We start from the raw sequence: 22,881 nt of genomic DNA, 5'->3' as shown, positions 1-22,881 counted from the left end.
TAGTAATTCTTATATACTGCACTGTGCTGCTGCTGCCGCAAAAAAAAATCAAATTTCTTGACATCTGTGAGTGATGATAAACCTCACAGATGTCTGATATGGGTCTCTGATGTGGACTGAGAGTGGGAAGGGGGCAGGGAGAGGGGAGTTGTGTCCCTGTCCCCCTCTTTTGGTGAATGTCGGTGATAGCGTAGGATGATATCGTGGTTCTGCATTTGTGTTTATGGACTGTGGACTTTTTCAGATTTAGGGTTTTTATATTCTGTTTTTTTCATCGCCTTATTCTTTTCGTTTTGTTGTGTGAGAGGAGGGTGTTTGGGGGTAAAATGCTCTGTTAGTTTTTCGTGCGGGGGATGGATTGGGGGGGGTCGATGTTGCTATTCCATTTTGTGTGTGGCGGGAGGGGTAGTTTTGGGGATCAGATGATCAGGATGCCATTATTTTTTGTACCAGGGCTGGGGAGGTGTAGGTTTCATGCTTCTCTCTGAGTGACTTTCATCTTCTTTCTTTGCTTCGTGGCTATCTGGAGAAGACAAATTTCAGGGTTGTATTTGGATATGTGCTTTGATCATAAACAAACCTTTGACTCTTTGGTTGGGAAAAGGGGGAAGGGAGCGGGAAGCACCAGAGAGACATTCTGTAATGACCAATAGACCAATTGTTTGGAATCAAATGCCCTTGCTTGTGTTCTCAGGGCTGAGTGTGTCTGCACTCGCACCACCCCCTCCTGCCCCTGGCAGTCCACCTCAGCCACCTCTCTCACACCCCTCCCGTGGGTGCTCCACTCTCACCATTCCCAACATCCTGTGCTCCCGCCAGATTTACAAACTTGCTCTCCACTGCACGTTGGCAAGTACAGTTCTGTGCAAAAGTCATTGGCACCCTGGCTAGATGTGCATGTGCCTAAGTACTGTAAGTGTGAAAGTGGCATTCATATTTCTTTTGTGGGATTAATATTTCATAAATGTCCAAGATGATACTTTGAAAGCAGAGAGTCTGGGGAGCGCCAGTGTGTTTGTCAGACAGCGTTCGCAGTATGAATGTTTTTCACCTTTGCTGTACTCAGAAAATTGCCTTTCCTTCCTAGTGCCCTGAGGTCCGTTTGAACATAATCTCCAATCTGGACTGCGTGAATGAAGTTGTTGGAATTCACCAGTTATCACAGTCTCTCCTGCCAGCCATTGTAGAATTAGCAGAAGATGCCAAATGGAGAGTGCGCCTTGCGATAATCGAGTACATGCCTCTGCTTGCAGGGCTGCTGGTGGGTGGTTTATTCTAAAATGTTTTTATAGTCTATTAGCAATGCTTCCATATGGATGATTTGCAGAATGGAAATGATTGCCCATATCAAATTGATACTTTAGTTTAAAGACGGAAATAACTTTGAACATCTTCTTTCCTTTTGCGCCAGAAGCAAATGTGCGATAGTAACAATTATACTTGTAGCCCACTGACATGGGTAGTCTTACTTTAGACTCGGGGCTCCCAACCTTTTTTTTAATTGACCATTAACCAAGTAGGGGTGGAAACCTCTGGTTTAGACAATCAGGTTTAGACCCCTGTTTAAGGACTGCGGACTTTGTCAGACTTAGGGATTTTATATTCTGTTTTTATATTGTCTGTTTCTTTTCATTTTGTTGTGCGAGGGGAGGGTGTTTCGGGGTAAAATGTTCTGTTAGTTTTTGTGTGGGGGATGGGCTGGGGTTGTTGCTGTTCCATTTTCTGTGTGGAGGGAGGGGTGGTTTTGGGGGGGGCTGATGATCAGGATGCCATTCAATGACTTTCATGTTTTTTCTTTGTTTCATGGCTATCTGGGGAAGACAAATCTCAGAGTTGTACATGATAATAAGTGAACGTTTGGCCTGCACATCAAACAGACACAAACAGAAAGGGCAATAAACTCCATACAATCAGATGAGGGGGTGACAACGGTTGTCGCAGAGGAAATAAACAATATCTTTTTGAGATTTTACCAAGATCTGTACAGCTCAGAATATTCAGATTCAGCTCCACAAATACAAAAGGAATTTCTCGACTTGTTACAATTTATACCCCGAGATGAAACGTCCTTGACCTCACTGGAGTTTAACTTAGAGGCTAAAGAATTGTCTGCAGCTATAACTAACATGAAGGGAGGGAAAACTCCTGGGCCCAATGGAAATTCCGATTGAAATATATAAAATCTTTAAGACTAAACTAATACCACCTCTGCTTGATATGTATCAGGAGTCATTTGACAATGGATCCCTTCCCTCCTCTCTTAATATGGCAGCAATCACACTACTGTTAAAACCTGGAAAACCACCATCCCTTTGTGGATCTTATAGGTCAATCTCACATCTGAACAATGATCTCAAAATTCTCTGTAAGGTATTAGCTAGGAGGCTGGAGCCACTGTTGCCAAAAATGGTCCACCCTGACCAAAATGGGTTTGTAAGGGAAGGCAGGGCTTCCACAACATTCGAAGAGTGCTTAATATACTTTAAGAAAAATCTGGAAGCTCTGATAGCGCTATTCTGTCATTGGATGCCAAGAAAGCCTTCGACAGAGTGGAGTGGAATAGGGGGAAAATTTCTAAGATACAGCTTCTGTATTCTAACCCACAGGCTGAAGTTTTAACTAACCTGCTTTTTTCAGCATCTTTTAAACTCCAACGGGGAACAAGACAGGGATCTCCCCTCCTGTTTATCCTGGCCATTGCGCCACTTGCTATGGCAATTTGAAAACAGGCTAACATAGCAGGAATAACTATAGGAGATGTAGAACATCGCATAGCCCTGTACATGGATGACGTAATTTTGTCAGAACAGGGTTTACCTATTTGGGTGTTAAAATTACTCCTACTATTGGTAAAATTATCCCAACTAATTATAACCCTCTCCATTGCAGGTGTTTATATCCTAATTTGTTCATGCTTGCTCCTGCCCGCAGACATAATTATCCAATCCCTATGTACTTATTTACTCTTTCTTTTATTTATTAAAGAAATGTTTTTCTAATTTCATCTGGAATACTAGATGTCCAAGACTCAGGCTTTCCCTGTTATATCTGCCGTATGATAGAGGTGGCTTACAGCTACCAAATCTTATATGGTATTTCTGGGCGGCCCAAATTAGAGCAGGAATGTTTTATTTTGTTAAGGATCACTCCCCTCCTTGGGTCTCAATGGAATCCCAGTTGATCAATATCCCTCTAGAACTATATATGTATTCAGCAAATAAGAAAAACCTGGTCACACAATCTAAAATCCCTTTCTTAAAAAATACAATAATGATTTGGCACGATGCTCTTGCGGAAATGGGTGAGACATCACAGTTATCCCAGTTTACTCCTATCTTTGGTAATGATAGCTCCAGCCCGGCAGAGCGGATCCTAGTTTTAAAACTTGGCCGCCCCGAGGCATAGCTAAGGTGTCTGATCTTTATAATGGCAATTCATTTATGTCTTTTGAAGAACTCAAGGCCACATATGGAATTCCAACAAAACACTTTTTTAAATGCCTTTAGTTGCAAAGGTTTATTATGTCCAGGCAAAGTTACAGTTTGAAGCTCCCTCCTTTATTTACCCTAGAAGACATCACTCTGAAATTATCTGAAGCTAGGGGACAAGTGTCTGAATTATACATGTAAGGGTTTCTTCTTTTATGTTACTTGCTAAGGCTAATAAAATGGCTTCTCTGTACTGTTAACTGCTGAGACAGTGGTTCTCTAGAGCAGCTTGTTTGGGTTATAATTACTGATACAGGAATTGTATTCATTTGCTAACCAATTGGGATAGATGGTATTCTTTCTTGTGTGTCTGTAAGCTATTCTTTTTCGTGGGCTTTGGGCAGAAGGCGTGATGGGGACAGAGAGAGGAGACGCGAGGAGAGAGATGCTGTAAGCTGGGCAACGGCACGGACCCCGAGCGGGAGTCCGAGGCCCAGGGTCTTCAGCGAGGATAGGAGACGAGGACAGACTCGTGTGGAGTGTTTGGTGGATCACCGAGGGTGGTCCCATTCGTGAGTTGGCGGAGCTCAGAGGACATTGATTGGAGGAAGGGGGACCCGGTTCTGTAAGAGCTCCAACGAGTGTGCACCGAACTGATAGTTACTGACTTGGCACCTTTATTCTATTTGTTTCTACTAACCCATCACCAAGAAATACTTATAAAGTGTAATCATTTAATGGCATATGGCGTACTGTCGGTTAATTGGCGGTGTGGGGTACATCACACAGCATCCACACAGACCTGATCACCCCGTTTGGCGGGGCTGAAGGCTGCTCCCCCTAGACGAAAGCGAGCTGAGCGAGTCTGAGGCTTACCAGGGGGCTACATACAAATTGTTTGCAAGTAAATGCAAAGAGTCATCAAACAACATGCTACAAGCATGGAGAACTGATTTGCATGAGAATCTGTCAGAAAAAGAGTGGTCAGAAGCTTGTTCCTTCATTCAAACCCAGTCAGTGAACACTCATTCTAAGCGGATAACCAGACAGTACATTACTCCAGTCAGGTTTCGTCACTTTAACCCCAACATTCCAGAAACATGCTTTAAATGTAATCACTAAAAGGGGTCTCTGTTCCATTGTATGTGCGAGTGCCCCCAGATAATCTGCTTCTGGAAGAAGGTGCTGGATTTGATTAGTCAGATTATTGGAAAAAAGGTGCTCCTTGATCCTAAATTATGTATTCTGAACATTTATCCAAAGGACTTTGTAACCTCCAAAAGTGCAAGGTCTCTGCTTAATATTTGTTTTTTGAAAGCCAGACGTTGCATAGCCTATTCATGGAAGAAACCCACAACCAGTGGACTTTCACAATGGCTGAAAGGAGTGACTTCGTATCTTGCTCTAGAAAAGATCAACTACATCACAGAAAAACAAACTTGGCAAATGTCGGGAAATTTGGGATATTTTCCACAAGTTTCTGGAGAACAATATTTGGGATGATGAAAGTAACAAATTGAATTGACAGCTTGTTTTTAATGGCCGGGTGTTTGCTTTTTTTGTGCGTTGTTTTTCCTTTTATTTCTGATGTATTTTATTTTTCCCTTTTTCTTTAACCTTGTTGCACTTTCAAACCTATGGATGATCGAATGTGTTTACTTTTCATTCTGTAAAAGCAATAAAGAGATGTTTGAAAACAAATAAGTGAACCTTTGAATCTTTGATTGGGAAAAGGGGAAGGGAGAGGGAAGCACCAGAGAGATATTCTGTAATGATCAATAAACCAATTGTTTGGAAGCAAATGACCTTGAGAGCAGAATTAGTCCATTCAGCCCATTGAGTCTGCTCCAACATTCCACCATGGCTGATTTGTGATCCCTCTCAACCCTATTCTCCTGCCTTCTCCACATATCCTTTCACACCCTGATTAATGAAGAGCCTGTCAGCCTCCATTTTAATTATACCCAATATCTTGGCTTCCACGGTTGTTCATGGAAAAAAATTCCACAGATTCACCACCCTCTGGCTGAAGAAATCACTCCTCATCTCTGTTTCTGCCAGGTGCTCCGATTTCCTCCTCCATCCCAAAGACGTGCTGGTTGTAAACTGGTTGTTGTAGATTCCTCCTCTGTGTCGGTAACTAGCAGGAGTAGTGAGGTAGTGTTCATGGGTTCGGTGTCCACTCAAAAATCGTATGGCAAAGGGGAGGAAGCTGGTCCTGAATCAGTGAGTGTGTCTTCAGACAAATTGTCCCTCCTTTCTGGTAGTAGCAATGAGAAGAGGCTGGTGGGGCCCTTAATGATGGACACTGCCTTTTTGAGGCACCGCTCCTTGAAGATGTCCTGGATAATATGGAGGCTGGAGCACACGATGGAGCTGACTAATTTTATAACTCTCTGTAGCTTACTTAAGCTCTCCTGTATCATACCAGATTTAGTATGTATTTGGTTTTAAGGAAGCAAATCGCTCTCAGTTTCGGTGTGCAAACAGAAAGTAGATTTTCTTCAGTAAGGCCTTTGACAAGGTCCCGCATGGGAGGTTAGTTAGGAAAATTCAATTGCTAGGTATACATGGAGAGGTGGTAAATTGGATTAGACATTGGCTCAATGGAAGAAGCCAAAGAGTGGTAGTAGAGAATAGCTTCTCTGAGTGGAGGCCTGTGACTAGTGGTGTGCCACAGGGATCAGTGCTGGGTCCATTGTTATTTGTCATCTATATCAATGATCTGGATGATAATGTGGTAAATTGGATCAGCAAATTTGCTGATGACACAAAGATTGGAGGTGTAGTAGACAGTGAGGAAGGTTTCCAGAGCCTGCAGAGGGACTTGGACCAGCTGGAAAAATGGGCTGAAAAATGGCAGATGGAGTTTAATACAGACAAGTGTGAGGTATTGCATGTTGGAAGGACAAACCAAGGTAGAACATACAGGGTTAATAGTAAGGCACTGAGGAGTGCAGTGGAACAGAGGGATCTGGGAATACAGATAGAAAATTCCCTAAAAGTAGTGTCACAGGTAGATAGGGTCGTAAAGAGAGCTTTTGGTACATTGGCCTTTATTAATCAAATTATTAAGAGCTGGAATGTTATGATGAGGTTGTATAAGGCATTGGTGAGGCCGAATCTGGAATATTGTGTTCAGTTTTGGTCACCAAATTACAGGAAGGATATAAATAAGGTTGAAAGAGTGCAGAGAAGGTTTACAAGGATGTTGCCAGGACTTGAGAAACTCAGTTACAGAGAAAGGTTGAATAGGTTAGGACTATTCCCTGGAGCGTAGAAGAACGAGGGGAGATTTGATAGAGGTATATAAAATTATGATGGGTATAGATAGAGTGAATGCAAGCAGGCTTTTTCCACTGAGGCAAGGGGAGAAAAAAACCAGAGGACATGGGTTAAAGGTGAGGGGGGGTAATGTTTAAAGGGAACATTGGTGGGGGCTTCTTCACACAGACAGTGGTGAGAGTATGGAATGAGCTGCCAGACGAGGTGGTAAATATGGGTTCTTTTTTAATATTTAAGAATAAATTGGACAGATACATGGATGGGAGGTGTATGGAGGGATATGGTCCTTGTGCAGGTCAGTGGGACTAGGCAGAAAATGGTTTGGCACATCCAAGAAGGGCCAAAGGGCCTGTTTCTGTGCTGTACTTTCTATGGTAAAGAGTTGTCAAGGTCTGAGTCAGAGTCACGGGCAGAGCTTGTGGTTGGACTACTCAGCCACGTGGTTACCCTGGGAATTATTAGCTGTGCTGGATATGAAGCAAAGTAACCTGAGAATTATGCAAAGGCTAACTTGTTCCCAGTGACTGAATGTAGAAAGTGGAATGTATTAACCACATGGGAGACGTGAATGTAGAATGGTGCACTGTCATGTCGAAGAGAGATACTGTGCGGGTCAGGAGTGTGGGATCTGTAATCTAAATAATCCAGCACATGCATAATTACGTTTAAATCGTGAAGTTGAAATAACATCCTGCTGTGGATGTGGTAGCATAGGATTCACTGGGTTATTTATTTAAAGGTACACTGAGGAATAAGGCCCTTCCCGCCCTTTGAACCGTGCTGCCCAGCAATCTCTGATCCAACCCTAGCCTAAACAGGGACAGGTAACAGTGATGAATTAACCTCCCAACTGGTGCGTCTTTGGATTGTGAGAGGAAACCCGCGCGTTCTGCAGGGAAAATTTACTGGCTCCTTACAGGTGACATCAGAATTCCCAAGCTGTAATAGTGTCACGCCAACTGCTACGCCACCGATAGTGGTTAGTAATGTTCTTACTGTCTGCATTAAACCATCGGACACTTTTAAGATTTTTCCTATTTTTCATGGATCATAGTCCTGGTATTGACACAAAGAAATTAATTAAGGATCGTCAAAATACTAGATGCAAGTACCTTAGATAGGGTATCTTCTGTGTAGCCTTCTGCCACGGCACAATCCAGTTTTGTGCAGTTTATTAGAGCACGTTGCCAGTCTTTCTTGTGTGACCCCTTCACCATTGGCTCAAAGGAGTTAGCAAACTGTACTGGTAAGTAGCGAAAGGTGAAGACGGCTAGAATGCAAATGTGGCAAGTTGGCATGTTCTACTAGAAATTCGAGGGGTTATTTTATCAACATTCTTTCTTTTGTCAAAACTTGTTTAGGGAGTGGAGTTTTTTGATGAGAAGTTGAACTGCTTGTGCATGACGTGGCTGGTGGATCGCGGTGAGTATAGCCTTGATGAATCGTTACTTTTGTTGAACGAAAGTCCTTCAAAGTTGTCCATGTCATCTTACTGGTGCTTCCATGATGCTGAGTGACCCTACCAGGTGCCTAACATGCTTCTTGTAAATCCTGTCTGTAGGAACCTTCTCCTGTAATTTGCCCACTGGTGAAGTAAAACTGACTGGTCTATAATTCCCAGGGTCATCCCTACTCTCTTTCCTGAACAAGAAAATAACATTTGCCAACTTCCAATCATCTGGTACTTCCTCCAGTGAGGGCTGGCCAGTGAGGATGCCCAGATCGTCACTAAAGGTGCAGCAATCTCTTCCCTTGCTTCCCGTAGTAACCCTGGGGTATATCACATCTGGCCCCGGGGACTTATCTATCCTAGGGCTTTTCAAAATTCCAGAACATCCTCTTTCTCAATGTCAACATGTTGCAGCATATCACTGCTCTCGCAAGCATCAAGGTCCCTCTCACTGGTGATTACTAAAGAAAAGTATTCATTGCGGATCTCCCCCAAAGTCCACTGACTCCAAACATTTTGCCTCTTTTAGCTCTGGCCGGCCCAGACTCTCACTCTGGCCATCCTCCTGTTCTTCAAGTTTGTTCTTCTGAATCCAACTCGCCAAGTCCTTCTCGTGGCCCCTCCTAGTTCTCCGAAGTCCATTCTTCACTCCCTCCCTGGCCACATTGTAACCCTCTGGAGCCCAGGCTGATCTTTGCATCCTACGCTTCTAGACTAGCTGTTGCACATCTCTTGTCAAGCATGGCTCCTTCACCCTTCTGTTCTTTCCCTGTCTCAGTGGGACAAAACTCTGCAGAGCCTCATCCAAGTGAAGCCCAAAATGACTTCCACATTTCAATTGTGTGTTTCTGAGTGTGTTCATCCCAGTTTTTACTCCCAGGTTCCTGCCCAATGTCCAATACCATCATAGTTCAAACACCGGCGCCCCCCTCCCCCCCAGTTATTACTGCTGCAAGCAATCTTGTCGTACTCTTGAACACATGGCAACAAGAAACAGACTTGACTTTGACCGATACATTTATTTATTTAATTATTCGAGAATAGCATGGAACGGGCCCAACAAGACGCACTGCCCAGCAACCGGCCGATTTAACCCTCGCCTCATCACAGGACAGTTTACAATGACCAATCAGACTACTAAGTAATAAATAATGGTAATCTATTCGAAGTATTTTTTAAGTATCTAATGGGGCAACACAGTGGCGTCTGGTTAGCGCAACACTTTGCAATTGGGTTCGATTCCCACTGCCACCTGTGAGGAGTTTATACGTTCTCAGCTTGACTGCGTGGGTTTCCTCCGGGTGCTCCTGTTTCCTCCCAGAGACCTACTGGTTGGTAGGTTAACTGGACATTGTAAATTGTCCTGTAATTAGGCTAGGGTTAATCGGGGGTGGCTCGCAGGGCAAGAAGGGCCTGTTCCACGCTGTATCTCAATAAATAATCAATGATAAGTAAGTATATTAAGATGCTACTCTCCAAGTGCATAATTTCCTCCACTGTGTGTAACTTGGTATGGAACAGGTTGACACTTTGAAGAAGGTGGTACGAGCATTTCATTTCGGAACTTTGTATTTTATCAGCAAGGTACATATTTGAAAATCAAGTAGTAACAGCGATCAGATCATTTCTTGACCTGTCAATGCTGTCTTGCAGTGTACGCCATTCGCGAGGCCGCGACCAACAACTTGACCAAGTTGGTGGAGAAGTTTGGCAAAGACTGGGCAGAATCCACCATTGTGCCGAAAGTACTTGCCATGGCCAGTGACCCCAACTACCATCACAGAATGACCACCCTCTTCTGCATTAACGTGAGTATAGCTTTGACAATGTACTTGCCCATGGCCAGTGACCCCAACTACCTTCACAGAATGACCACCCTGTTCTGCATTAACGTGAATATAGCTTTGACAATGTACTTGCCCATGGCCAGTGACCCCAACTACCATCACAGAATGACCACCCTGTTCTGCATTAACGTGAGTATAGCTTTGACAATGTACTTGCAATGGCCAGTGACCCCAACTACCATCACAGAATGACCACCCTGTTCTGCATTAACGTGAGTATAGCTTTGAAAATGTACTTGCCCATGGCCAGTGACCCCAACTACCATCACAGAATGACCACCCTGTTCTGCATTAACGTGAGTATAGCTTTGACAATGTACTTGCCCATGGCCAGTGACCCCAACTACCATCACAGAATGACCACCCTGTTCTGCATTAACGTGAGTATAGCTTTGACAATGTATTTGCCCATGGCTAGTGACTCCAACTACCATTGCAGAATGACCACTCTGTTCTGCATAACGTGAGTATAACTTTGACAATACTTCCATTACACTTCACAAGCTGCTAAAATATTTCATGAATAAAACGTACAGTTAGAACAGACACTAAAGAATAAAGAATTTAACAAAAATAATATGGATTTGTTTAAAATGTTCTTTTAATATATTCTTTGTGAATGTTTAGATTCTGCAAAAAATCAATTAACACTTTGCCAAAGCTGCTCCTTCCAATATTGACATCTGCTTGATACGAGCTTCTGTGCTTGCGTTATTTGCTGAGGTGTAGTGGTGTTTTGTGTTTAATCTGCAAGGTGTCTGGAGTAAAAATTGAGTTGAGGGTGAGACTTTTTATGATTTCGTGGAGCAGAGTTCCTAACCGTCCCTGTGGAAATGGACTGATGGTGTTAGCTGAAGGACAACTGATTTAATGACCTGTTGACCCACCAGATGGCTTACAGCTTTCAAGTTTTATTTCACAAGGCTCTGTTTCCGTGCTGTAGTGGACTATGGCTGTCTTTTGCTTAGAGATCTGAGTACCTTGAAATGGACATTATACATTATCTGGCTGAGGGAATTGTAAGTTTTTTGACGCAACTAGTTTCAATTTACAAGTGTACTTAAAGGCCCCCACAGTCATTCCAGTTGCGGAATTAACTTCTTTCCCTGGATTTATTTGATGGGCCTGGGCTTTGCTGGAGTTTGGACAAGGTGATGGAGAGATTCAGTTGAAATGCCCAGATAAAATGGATGTTTCTAAAGTGGGTGAGTCTCGGACTGGAGGGCACAGCCTTTGGAACAGAGGGATATCCCTTTAGAACGGAGATGAAGAATTTCTTTAGCCGAAGCGTGGTGAGTCTACAGAATTCATCGCCACAGGCGGCGATGGGAGGCCAAGTAATTGGGTGTATTTAAAGTGGAGCTTGATAGGTTCTGGAGGGTGTCGAGAGGTCTGCACGACCTGGCGTTTTTGCGGTATCCTCAAGGATTTGGCAAGCTGGACTCTCAAGAATGCAGGTGCAGCGGCCGCGGCCATTGCTGGGAGTGGACTTCAGGTTGGATGAGAGTGGCCTGAGAGGGGAAAATGAAGTGGTGTTCAGTCGATTTCAACAACGAGCCAGGTTAAAAAGTTTAAAGAGTCGCAGGGGGAAAGACTAACTTCTCTGTGAGGCTTTACACACCTCAGCAGTGAACCGACTGTCACTGTCAGCACTTGTCTCCGCACTGAATTGACTTGCTGGCTGTGCCCTGCGACCATTGACACCCTGGCTCAGATAAAATGCTGAACTGGCTCCTTGGCTGTGGACTGCAACCATTGGGCCCCTGGACTGGTTTCACTTCTCTCAGCACAGAACTGACTCCCTTGCTGTGGCCTGCAGCCATCTACTGATCTGAACTGGCTCCCTGCCTGTGGGCCTAATTTCGGCGACCCTGCGGTTCATGTTCTGTTTCTTACTGGTTTACTATTTTTTGATTCTTGTTTGCCCGATTTGTTCTTTTTGGGCACATTGCGTGTCTGACGGTCTTTGCTGTGTAGGATTCTTTCTTTTTCCATGGATTCTCTTGTGTTTCTTTGCTTTATGGCTGCCTGCAAGAAGACGAATCTCCTGCTTGTATATGGAGTTCATACTTTGGTAGCAATGTACTTTGAAATTTAGACCTCTGGATCAGCAGGAACACCTCAGAAGGATATGCCTGCGCGGGCTGGACCAAAACAGGGCTAACAGCCTGCGGGAGTGCTCGCTGGGATTCAAACTCATAGGGATGGGCCACAGGCCACATTTACAGTTGAGGTGGCAGTGGAGTTAAATATCAAAGGGAAACAAAGCAAGCCCAGTAAGGAGAGCAAACCTCAGTCTGATAAGAAATGCAAGATTATATTTATTTTGGTGTAAGCAACATTACTAGTAAAGCAAATGAGCTCACAGGAGGGTGATATTGTTACAGTCATAGAGAGGGTTGAATGGCTGAACGATTCACTCAGTGAATGGTGTGGTGGGCGTGGCACCGTAATATTGATTTATTACTGAAATATCGAGGAGGAGGACATTCTGGGACACACCTTACTAATCCACAAGCCTCTACTGGTGAACTTCCGGTAAGATGGCGGTGTGCTGGGGCGCGGCGGGTTCTACAGGGCCAGCCAAACGTGTTACTATCTTTTGTTTATTTCTTTACAATCTCAAGACCCTGCTGGAAGTTAAGCACTTAAAGAGTGCTGCGGCCTACCCCAACGGCGTAGAAACTGAAGAAGCTGGACTTGGGGCAGATCGTTCTGCTCCCTGTGTCAGAGAGTCAGCAATGTGGTTGGCGTGCAGACTGGCAGCGAGCAATTGTCTTAGTCTCTTTTCTTGTGATTGCAAAACCCTGTTGAGCATTGTTAATGTGTAATGCTGCAAGTCTGGTCTTCTGATTTATTGCGGACTACAGGGGCTGGCAGCAGGGGTGACTGACACCCCTGCAGGGTGAGCGGATGTGGCCTCAAGCCATGGGGCCGCCTGTTTGCAGCCACCCAGGAGAGAGGCATCAAGAGCTGGCACTGGAGGTGGTGTAGCGCAGCGTTTAAGCTAACGTTGGTGCTGTCCCTCTCCCCCAAAGTGTTTGCTTGGCAGAAGGCAGGATGTATGTGTTCGACTACAGACTGCTGCAACATTCATGGACTCAGGGACTTGGACTATATTTGTTGTGTGACTATATTTTACTGCTATATGTGCCACGTGCTGTGTATGACTGTTGGTACTGTTTTGTACCTTGACCCTGAAAGAACACTGTTTCGTTTGGATGTATTCATGGGTATTCATGAATGACAATTAAACTTGAACTTGATGTAAACAGCCAAGAACAGCAAAACATTGGAATATTACCTGCAAGCTGCACACCAACCGGACTTGGAAATATATTGCCATTACTTCTGAAACCCCCTTTTCACTGGGCGTCTCTGGAAATGCAGCCTTTTAACCCCTCGCAAACAGCCACCGGACTCCGCGGGGAGAAACTTCAGGCTTCGTACATCTAAGGTGTATGTGACTTTGGTCCCGCAAAATCCGTGAGGTTGGGATGTCTCGCCTACCCAAACCCTGGTTTGTGTGAATGCTGTGTGATTTACTGCCCCTGGCAATCGCCTGTCAGCAAAAAATAGCAGATTGTTCACTGCATAGAATTATTCAGGAGTATATTTAAGAATGTTAACTTAAGCAAACAGTTATTAAAGGAAAGAAAGAGAGAAAAAACAAGAAGGGCCCATTCTACTTAAAAAGTCACAAGTGCACAGTGGAGTTCAAATCTTGAACTTCTCTGTATATCGCGCACTGGACCCTCCCTCGGCCTGCGTGAAAGCACACAACACCTTCCGAAGGTAACTGGAAATCCATCTTGAACAAAGAGGCTTTCCCACAGGATTATTGGTCCTTCCTCCTTGAAGCCATTCATCTGCAGAAAGCACCCTCATCGTCCACCATCTTTTCTCCTGTCTTCTCCCAGCTCCGGCCAAACAAAGACCTCTCTGCCCAGTAATCTCTAGCACCTTCTCCCAATTCTACCATCCTGATTGGGTGACACCTCATTCCTGAGCTCAGACCCAAACAGGCTGAAAGCAGAACAGATTGCTCTTACAGAACTGCTAAAATGAAATGCCTACAGCATAGCAGTAAAAATCTGAACCAGGGCATTGACTCTGACTGGGTGAGAACCCTGGATCACCCACCCTAACTGCATTGTGGGTGCACCCACACCTCAAGGGCTGCAGCCCACCACAAAGGAATTAAATACCACTTCAACCTGTGATGCCCACACATTCCTTGGAGGAATATGCAAAAAGAGCTTCAAGTAACAGTGTACAGGTAGTCCCTAGGAGTGGTCACATGTGACAGCTCTCCCAGTATTCAGCATGAGGTACAGGAGCAAGGATATCAGAATCAGGTTTAACGTCACCGGCATAATGTCGTGAAATTTGCTGTCTTTGTGGCAGCAGCACAGTGCAACGCACAATAACAGAGAAAACTGTGAATTACAGTAAATATATAAAATAATAGTGTGGAAACAGAAATAAAAAGTAGTGAAGTAGAGCATGGGTTCAGTGTCCATTCAGAAATGGCAGAGGGGAAGAGACTGTTCTGGAATCGCTGAGTGTGTGCCTTCAGACTTCTGTGCCTCCTTCCTGAGGGTAGCAGTGAGAAGAGGGCATGTCCTGGGTGGCAGGGGTCCTTCACCATGGATGCCGCCTTTTTGAGGCATCGCTCCTCAAAGATGTCCTGGATACGAAGGAGAAAGGCAAAACACAGTTGTGCGAGTTATCAGGTTATAGCAGTACAGAACCTCAACTTCTCTGATATCAGCACGAACGATTTCAAAGGGAATGGCCCAAAGGAGGGGGGATCCAGGAAAACTTCGTGAGAAACAGAGTGAGAGAAGGATGTGGCTGGAAAACTCGAGCAGGGCAAGAAACCGAGTTATTAGGAGTCTTTAGTGGGGTTGGATATGGATATGTTTCCAAGGCCCGATGAAATGTATCCTTGGCTGTTATGGGAAGGAAGGGCTGAGCTCCCAAGGTCTCTTTGAGAGTTTAGTGAAACCCTCTCTCATTGCTCCCCCTCCGTGATCTCTGCTTCCCTTCGACGGGAGTCAGTGAAACCTTCTCTCACTCTGTGATATCTGCTCAGCTCTTTACTTCATCCCTCCCCCCTCCTGGTTTCACCCAGCACCTTGTATTTCTTTCTCCACTCACGTTCCACCCCCCCCCCCCACAACTTTTAAATCTACTCATCTTTTTTCTCCACTCCTGCCGAAAGGTCTCGGCTGGAAATGTCGACTGTACTCTTTTCCACCGATGCTGCCTGGCCTGCAGAGTTCCTCCAGCATTTTGTGTGTGTTCAAGGATCCTGGTTGTTTAAAATCCTAAATTGTCACAGAACAGGTGCCAGGTAACTGGATCCCAGCAGTACGGTGCCGTTCTTCGACGAAGGCAGCAACTGGTAACTACAGAGCTGTGAATCTAACATCACTGGTAGAAAGGGTGTTGTAAAAAGTCTCGAGGGACGGGATTCAGCTGCACTTGGGCAGAGCTTCATCAGAAATGGTCAGCGTGCAAGCGGTGATTCTGTCGGCCAGTTTGAGTTTCTTGGAGTTACGGGTGTACTCATGCAGTTGGTGTTGTCTACAGGGACTTCGGTAAATATTTTGACAAAATCCCCAAATGAGCAAGAGACCGAGGGATCCGAAGTAACTTCACAAATTGGGTTCAAAGTTGATTTGCTGATCAGCTTTTGTGATTACCCCGTGGCGTACCACAGGAATCTGTGCTGGAACTCTCCTGTAAATGATTTGGATGTGGCTAGAAGTTTAGCAGATGACATAAAAATGTGAGCTTTGTCTTGCAGCGTTAGTGCTAATGATGGTGCATTGGTTAGTTGGCAAACTAGGCAGAGCAATTGTACCTAGAACATAGAACGTTAAAGCACTGTGTTAAAGTGCTGTGCTGATCTTTTAACCTACTCTGAGATCAATCTAACCATTCCCTCCTACATAGCCCTCCATTTTTCTATCATCTGTGTGCCTATCTAAGAATTTGTCAAATGCCCCTAATGCATCTGCCTCTACCATCACGCCTGGCGGGGCATTCCACACACCCACCCACTCTGTGTGTGTGAAACAAAAATCTTACCTCTGTACCTTCCTCCAATCATCTCAAAATTATGCCTCTGGTATTGGCCATTTCTGCCTTGGGAAAAAGTCTCTGGCTGTCCACTCTATCCACACTTCTCATCCTCCTTCACTCCAAACAGAAAAAGCCCCAACTCACTCAACTTTTCCTCATAAGACACGCTCTCTAATGCAGGCAGCCTCCTGGCAAGTCTCCCCTGTGTCCCCTCTAGATCTTCTCCATGCTTCCTATGACAAGAAGGAAGAAAAAGAAAATATTTAAAGAAAAACTGGATAGGTATATGGACAGGAAAGGAATGGAGGGTTATGGGCTGAGTGCAGGTCGGTGGGACTAGGTGAGAGTGGAGTTCGGCACGGACTAGAAGGGCCGAGATGGCCTGTTTCCGTGCTGTAATTGTTGTATGGTTCTACAAGTGACTTATAAATCAATAGCATCATAACATTTTAAGTAACATTTGGATATTAAACACACAGCACGTATTTTCCCCGCATGAGCATATAAAATCATTGCAACACACCAATATCGCTGATTCAGTGGGAGCCCTGGGCTTGTTTCCCTGCAACAAGACGGTCCTATCACGGGCTGATGGGAGTCAGCGATACTCGAAGGGGGTTCCTTATGTCCAGTCTTTTCCGCAATTTAGTTTTCGTTGCATTCATTGCAGAGATATGTTGGAAATGGAAGCACCGTTTTCAGTGCTTTCATGGCTATCTCAGGATATTTAGCCTTGACTTTGATCCAGAATGTCGCCAGAGATCTTATGTCAAACATACTTTTCAGCCCGCCGTCATTTGCAAGCTCGAGGAGCTGATCTTATTCCCATGCTGACATGGATGATGTGCGAGTAATGACCTCGCGTGTGTTCAAGCTGAACAGTGGGTGAGAGGGAATGAGGAAAGGTGCAGCGACTCCTATCGCCAAATCATGTCGTTTCCTCGCGGCCCGGTAGCACATGCTTTGTGGCTTGGTACTGGTCCGCAGCACGGTGGTTGGGGACTGCTGCGCTAGGGAAATTCTAAGCAGTTTCTAGAGTAGGTTACCTGGTCGGCACAACATTGTGGGCCGAAGGGCTTGTAATGTGCTGTGAATTTCTGTGTTCGGAAACATGTGGTTAAACCTCCCAGCCCTCTCGTGCTTTCCCACTTATTTCTGCCTTCTCTGCTTACCGGACCTGCCTGTTCAGTGAGTTTGACATAGAATTCTGAGTTAACACCTGCTACACTAGTATCCTGTGTCCCAGCCCTGCTGCCTCACCAGCTTAAACCCTCCCAAAGTGCTCGAGCAAAGGTATGGATAAAAGGGACGCACAGAGGCGGTTTCCAATAGCGCAAGAGTCTGGGGCCAGAGGGCACAGCCTCAGAATAGAAGGACGTCCCTTTACAGCAGAAGTGAAGAGGAATTTCTTTAGCCAGAGGGTACTGAATCGGTGGAATTCATTGTCACAGGCGGCTTTGGAGGCCAAGTCATTGAGTATATCTAAAGTGGAGGTTGATAGATTCTTGATTTGTTAAGGGCGTGAAAAGATATGGGAGGAGGCAGAAGAATGGGGTTGGGAGGAAAAATAAATCAGCCATGATGGAATGGCAGAGGAGACTCATAGAAACAAAGAAAACCTACAGCACAATACAGGCCCTTCGGCCCACAAAGCTGTGCCGAACATGTCCTTACCTTAGAAATTACTCCGCTTACCTATAGCCCTCTATTTTTCTAAGCTCCATGTATCCCTTCAGGTGTCTCTTCAAAGACCCGATCGTTTCCGCCTCCACCGCCGCCTCTGGCAGCCCATCCCACACACTCACCACTCTCTGCATAAAAAAAACTTGCATTGAAACATAGAAAACCACAGCACAATACAGGCCCTTCAGCCCGCAAGGTTGTGCCGAACATGTCCCTACCTTAGAAATTACTCGGCTTACCTGTAGCCACCTATTTTGCTAAGCTCCATGTACCTATCCAAAAGTCTCTTAAAAGACTCTATCATATCTGGCTCCACCACCGATGCCAGTAGCCCATTCCACACACTCACCACTCTCTGAGTAAAAAACTTACCCCTGACATTTCCTCTGTACCTACTCCCCAGCACCTTAAACCTGTGTCCTCTTGTGGCAACCATTTCAGACCTGGGAAAAAGGCTCTGACTATCCACATGATCAATGCCTCTCATCATCTTACACACCTGTATCAGGTAACCTCTCATCCTCCATCGTTCCAAGGAGAAAAGGCCGAGTTCACTCAACCCATTCTCATAAGTCATGCTCCCCAATCCAGGCAACATCCTTGTAAATCTCCTCTGCACCCTGTCTATGGCTTCCACATTCTTCTTGTAGTGAGGCGACCACAGTACTATACGTGGGGTCTGACCAGGGTCCTATATAGCTGCAACATTACCTCTCGGCTTCTAAATTCAGTTCCATGATTGATGAAGGCCAATACAGCATATGCCTTCTTAACCACAGAGTCAACCTGCGCAGCAGCTTTGAGCGTCCTATGGACTTGGACCCCAAGATCCCTCTAATCCTCCACACTGCCAAGAGTTTTACCATTAATACTATATTCTGCCATCATATTTGACCTACCAAAATGAACCACTTCACACTTATCTGGGTTGAATTCCGTCTGCCACTTCTCAGCCCAGTTTTGCATTCTATCAATGTCCCGCTCTAACCTCTGACAGCCCTCTACACTACCCACAACACCTCCAACCTTTGTGTCTCAGCAAACTTACTAAGCCATCCCTCCACTTCCACTTCCTCATCCAGGTCATTTATAAAAATCACGAAGAGTAAGGGTCCCAGAACAGATAACTGAGGCCGACCTCCATACAGAATATGACCTGCCTACAACCACTCTTTGCCTTCTGTGGCAAGCCAGTTCTGGATCCACAAAACAATGTCCCCTTGGATTCCATGCCTCCTTACTTTCTGAATAAGCCTTGCATGGGGTACCTTATTAAATGCCTTGCTGAAATCCATATACACTACGTCTACTGCTCTTCCTTCATCATTGTGTTTAGTCACATCCTCAAAAAATTAAATCAGGCTTGTAAAGCACGACCTGCCCTTGACAAAGCCATGCTGACTATTCCTAATCATGTTATACCTCTCCAAATGTTCATAAATCCTGCCTCTCAGGATCTTCTCCATCAACTTACTGAGGTAGGACTCTTTGGTCTATAACTTCCAGGGCTATCTCTACTCCCTTTCTTGAATAAAGGAACAATATCGGCAACCCTCCAATCCTCTAGAACCTCTCCCATCCCCATTGATGATTCAAAGATCATCACCAGAGGCTCAACAATCTCCTCCCTCGCCTCCCACGGTAGCCTGGGGTACATCTCATCCAGTCCTAGCGATTTATCCAACTTGATGCTTTCCAAAAGCTCCAGCACATCCTCTTTCTTAATATCTACATGCTCAAGCTTTTCAATCTGCTGCAAGTCATCACAACAATCACTAAGATCCTTTTCTATAGTGAATACGGAAGTATTCATTAAGTACCTCTGCTATTTCCTCTGGTTTCATACATACTTTCCCACTGTCACACTTGATAGGTCCTATTCTTTCACGTCTTATCCTCTTGCTCTTCACATACTTGTAGAATGCCTTGGGGTTTTCCTTAACCCTGCCTGCCAAGGCCTTCTCATGGCCTCTTCTGGCTCTCCTAATTTCCTTCTTAAGCTCCTTCCTATTAGCCTTGTGCTGTGGTAAAGGAGATAGAATTATGATCACTATCTCCAAAATGCTCTCCCACTGAGAGACCTGACACCTGACCAGGTTCATTTCCGAATACCAGATCAAGTACAGCGTCTTCTCTTATAGGCTTATCTACATATTGTGTCAGGAAACCTTTGAACACACCTAACAAATTCCACCCCATCTTAAACCCCTTGCTCTTGGGATCCACCAATCGATATTTGGGAAATTAAAGCCTCCCATCATGACAACTCTGTTATTATTACACCTTTCCAGGATCTGTTTCCCTATCTGCTCCTCGATATCCCTGTTACTATTGGGTGGCCTCTGAAAAACACCCAGTAAAGTTATTGACCCCTTTCTGTTCCTAACCTCCACCCACAGAGACTCCGTAGACAATCCCTCCATGGCGTCCACCTTTCCTGCAGCTGTGACACTATCTCTGATCAACAGTGCCACGCCCCCACCTCTTTTGCCTCCCTCCCTGTCCTTGTTGAAACATCTAAAACCCAGCAGTTGAAGTAACCATTCCTGTCCCTGAGCCATCCTAGTCTCTAATGGCACCACATCATGTCTCCAAGTACTGATCCACGCTCTAAGCTCATCCGCTTTGTTCACAACACTCCTTGCGTTAAAATAGACGTATCTCAAACATTCGGTCTGAGAGCATCCTTTCTCTATCACCTGCCTATCCTCCCTCTCGCACTGTCTACAAGCTTTCTCTATTTGTGAGCCAACCCCCTCTTCCCTAGTCTCTTCAGTTCGGTTCCCAGCCCCCAACCATTCTAGTTTAAACTCTCCCCAGCAGCCTTAGCAAACCTCCCTACCAGGATATTGGTCCCCCTCAGATTGAAGTGCAACCCGTCCTTTTTGTACAGGGCACAACTGCCCCAAGAGAGGTCCCAATGATGTAGAAATCTGAATCCCTGCCCCCTGCTCCAATCCCTCAGCCACGCATTTATCCTCCACCTCATTAACCACTGACATCTCCTCTGTACCCACTCCCAAGCACCTTAAAACTATGCCCTCTCGTTCTAGCCATTTCAGCCCTGGGAAAAAGCCTCTGACTATCCACACAATCAATGCCTCTCATTATCTTGTTCACCTCTATCAGGTCACCTCTCATCCTCGTACGCTGCAAGGAGAAAAGGCCGAGTTCACTCAACCTATTCTTATAAAGCATGCTCCACAATCCAGGCAACATCCTTGTAAATCTCCTCTGCACCCTTTCTATGGCTTCCACGTCATTCCTGTAGTGAGGCAACTAGAATTGAGCACAGTACTCCAAGTGGGGTCTGACCAGGGTCCAATATAGCTGTAACATTACCTCTCGGGTCTTAAACTCAATCCCACGATTGATGAAGGCCAATGCACCGTATGCCTCCTTAACCGCAGAGTCAACCGCATAGCAACTTTGAGTGTCCTATGGACTCTGACCACAAGATTCCTCTGATCCTCCACAGTGCCAGGAGTCTGACCACTAATGCTATATTCTGCCATCATATTTGACTCGATAGCCGAATTCCGCTCTTGCGTCTTATAATCCTGGTTCCCTCTTGGCTCGGGTCACCTTGTCATGGAAGAGATCCCAGTGATGCTGTCTGCTCTGCACCCACACTTTGTACATTTCAGCCGTCCTGCCTTCCTGTTTCTAAACTCGCTCATACATGGCAGAAGGGGTAGTCCAGCGATTACAATATACCAGCACTTTTTCTTTACAACTTGTCTATTGATCTGTAAATCTCCGTTGCAGGACCTCATCTCTCTCCTTGCGGGTGATCATTGGTGCCAGTGTGGACTATGCCTTTTTATCATGGGGCAAAATACATTCTGAGCGTCGCACAAATCAGATCGATGATCTTTTCTTCAGTCTTGCTTCGTGAAGTTCGGGGCTGTGAATGAACGTTTGCATTTTCTGCTGTTTTTTTTAGGTGTTGTCTGAAGCCTGTGGCCAAGAAATCACAGCAAAGCACATGCTGCCGACGGTTCTCCAGATGGCAGGCGATCAGGTGGCAAACATTCGCTTCAACGTGGCTAAATCATTGCAGAAAATAGGACCGGTTTTAGATGCCAGGTAAGTATTTGAGTTGGGGCTTATAACCCGGCCTGTGGAGAATGTTTCACCTCCAGTTTGGAATGGAAATTGAGACGCCACTGTGGTGGCATTTAGTGATGGAGTCGCACCGTCTTTTGTACCCACAGGTCCAATCCGGCCAAGACCACCGTCTCTGCCGGTCCCATCGTCCCAGGTTCGCAACCTGGGGTTCATGGACCCCTAGCGTAATGATCCATGGCACCAAAATAGTTGTGCACCCTTGCTCTAAACCTTTCCTGCCCGCGTACCTGTCCTTATTGAAGTTGTTAATGTGCCTGCCTCAACCAGTTCCTCTGGCAGCTCATTCCATGTACTGCATGGGGAGGGGCATAAACTTAACCCTCGGGCCTCCCCCTCCCCTGTGGTGTTTGCCTCACTTTCCTGCTTGACCTTGATCCTTTGGTACCCTTAAACGATCTTCTTCTCTATCCAGAGGTTAAGGCCATAAGACACAGGAGCAGAACCAGGCCGTTCGGCCCATCGATACTGCACGGCCATTCTATCATGGCTGATTTATTATTCCCCTCAACCCCACTCGCCTGCCTTCTCCCCTTTTTTTTAAAGAAAGGACATCCTCGCCAAGAACATTTAGTAGCCCGTTTCTACCCTCCAAATTACCTGTTTAAGGTCTCTCCACTGCCTTTGTATTCCAAGGGCCTCATTTTACTACAGCTTTCCCAAGCAATGCGCAATATTCCTTTGGGTTCTGGATATAGTCAGTTGTACTGTATAGAAGCATGACCTCTTGTCCATTGCATCTATACTGACAATCACTCCTTGCTATTGTAAACCCACTCAGCCACACTAACTCCACATCCCTCTGTCTTGCTCACTGAACCTGTAGAACAGGCCCGTTGGCCCACAATGTTGTACCAAACTAATTCTTCCTTTTCAGTCCGGACAAAGGGTCTGGGCCCGAAACGTCACCTGTTTATTCATTTCCATAGGTGCTACCTGACCTGCTGAGGTCCTCCAGCATTTTGCG

At 45.4% G+C, this 22,881-nt stretch overlaps 1 protein-coding gene across 1 annotated transcript in view; it reads left to right on the top strand.

Annotated features, from left to right (window-relative positions):
* LOC140203626 (serine/threonine-protein phosphatase 2A 65 kDa regulatory subunit A beta isoform-like) overlaps positions 1-22,881 on the top strand; it is a 51,797-nt gene that overhangs the window by 21,933 nt on the left and 6,983 nt on the right. Inside the window, exons 10-13 of the mRNA XM_072269674.1 lie at positions 1,088-1,261; positions 8,075-8,135; positions 9,817-9,971; positions 21,733-21,875. Of these exons, the coding sequence (XP_072125775.1) occupies positions 1,088-1,261; positions 8,075-8,135; positions 9,817-9,971; positions 21,733-21,875 (533 nt within the window). The remainder of the gene's footprint in view (positions 1-1,087; positions 1,262-8,074; positions 8,136-9,816; positions 9,972-21,732; positions 21,876-22,881) is intronic.

Source organism: Mobula birostris, chromosome 10 (genome assembly GCF_030028105.1).
Source record: "Mobula birostris isolate sMobBir1 chromosome 10, sMobBir1.hap1, whole genome shotgun sequence".
Taxonomy (NCBI): Eukaryota; Metazoa; Chordata; class Chondrichthyes; order Myliobatiformes; family Myliobatidae; genus Mobula; species Mobula birostris.
The sequence above is the reverse complement of the archived record's forward strand: the minus strand, read 5'-3'. Positions and strand labels throughout refer to the sequence as shown.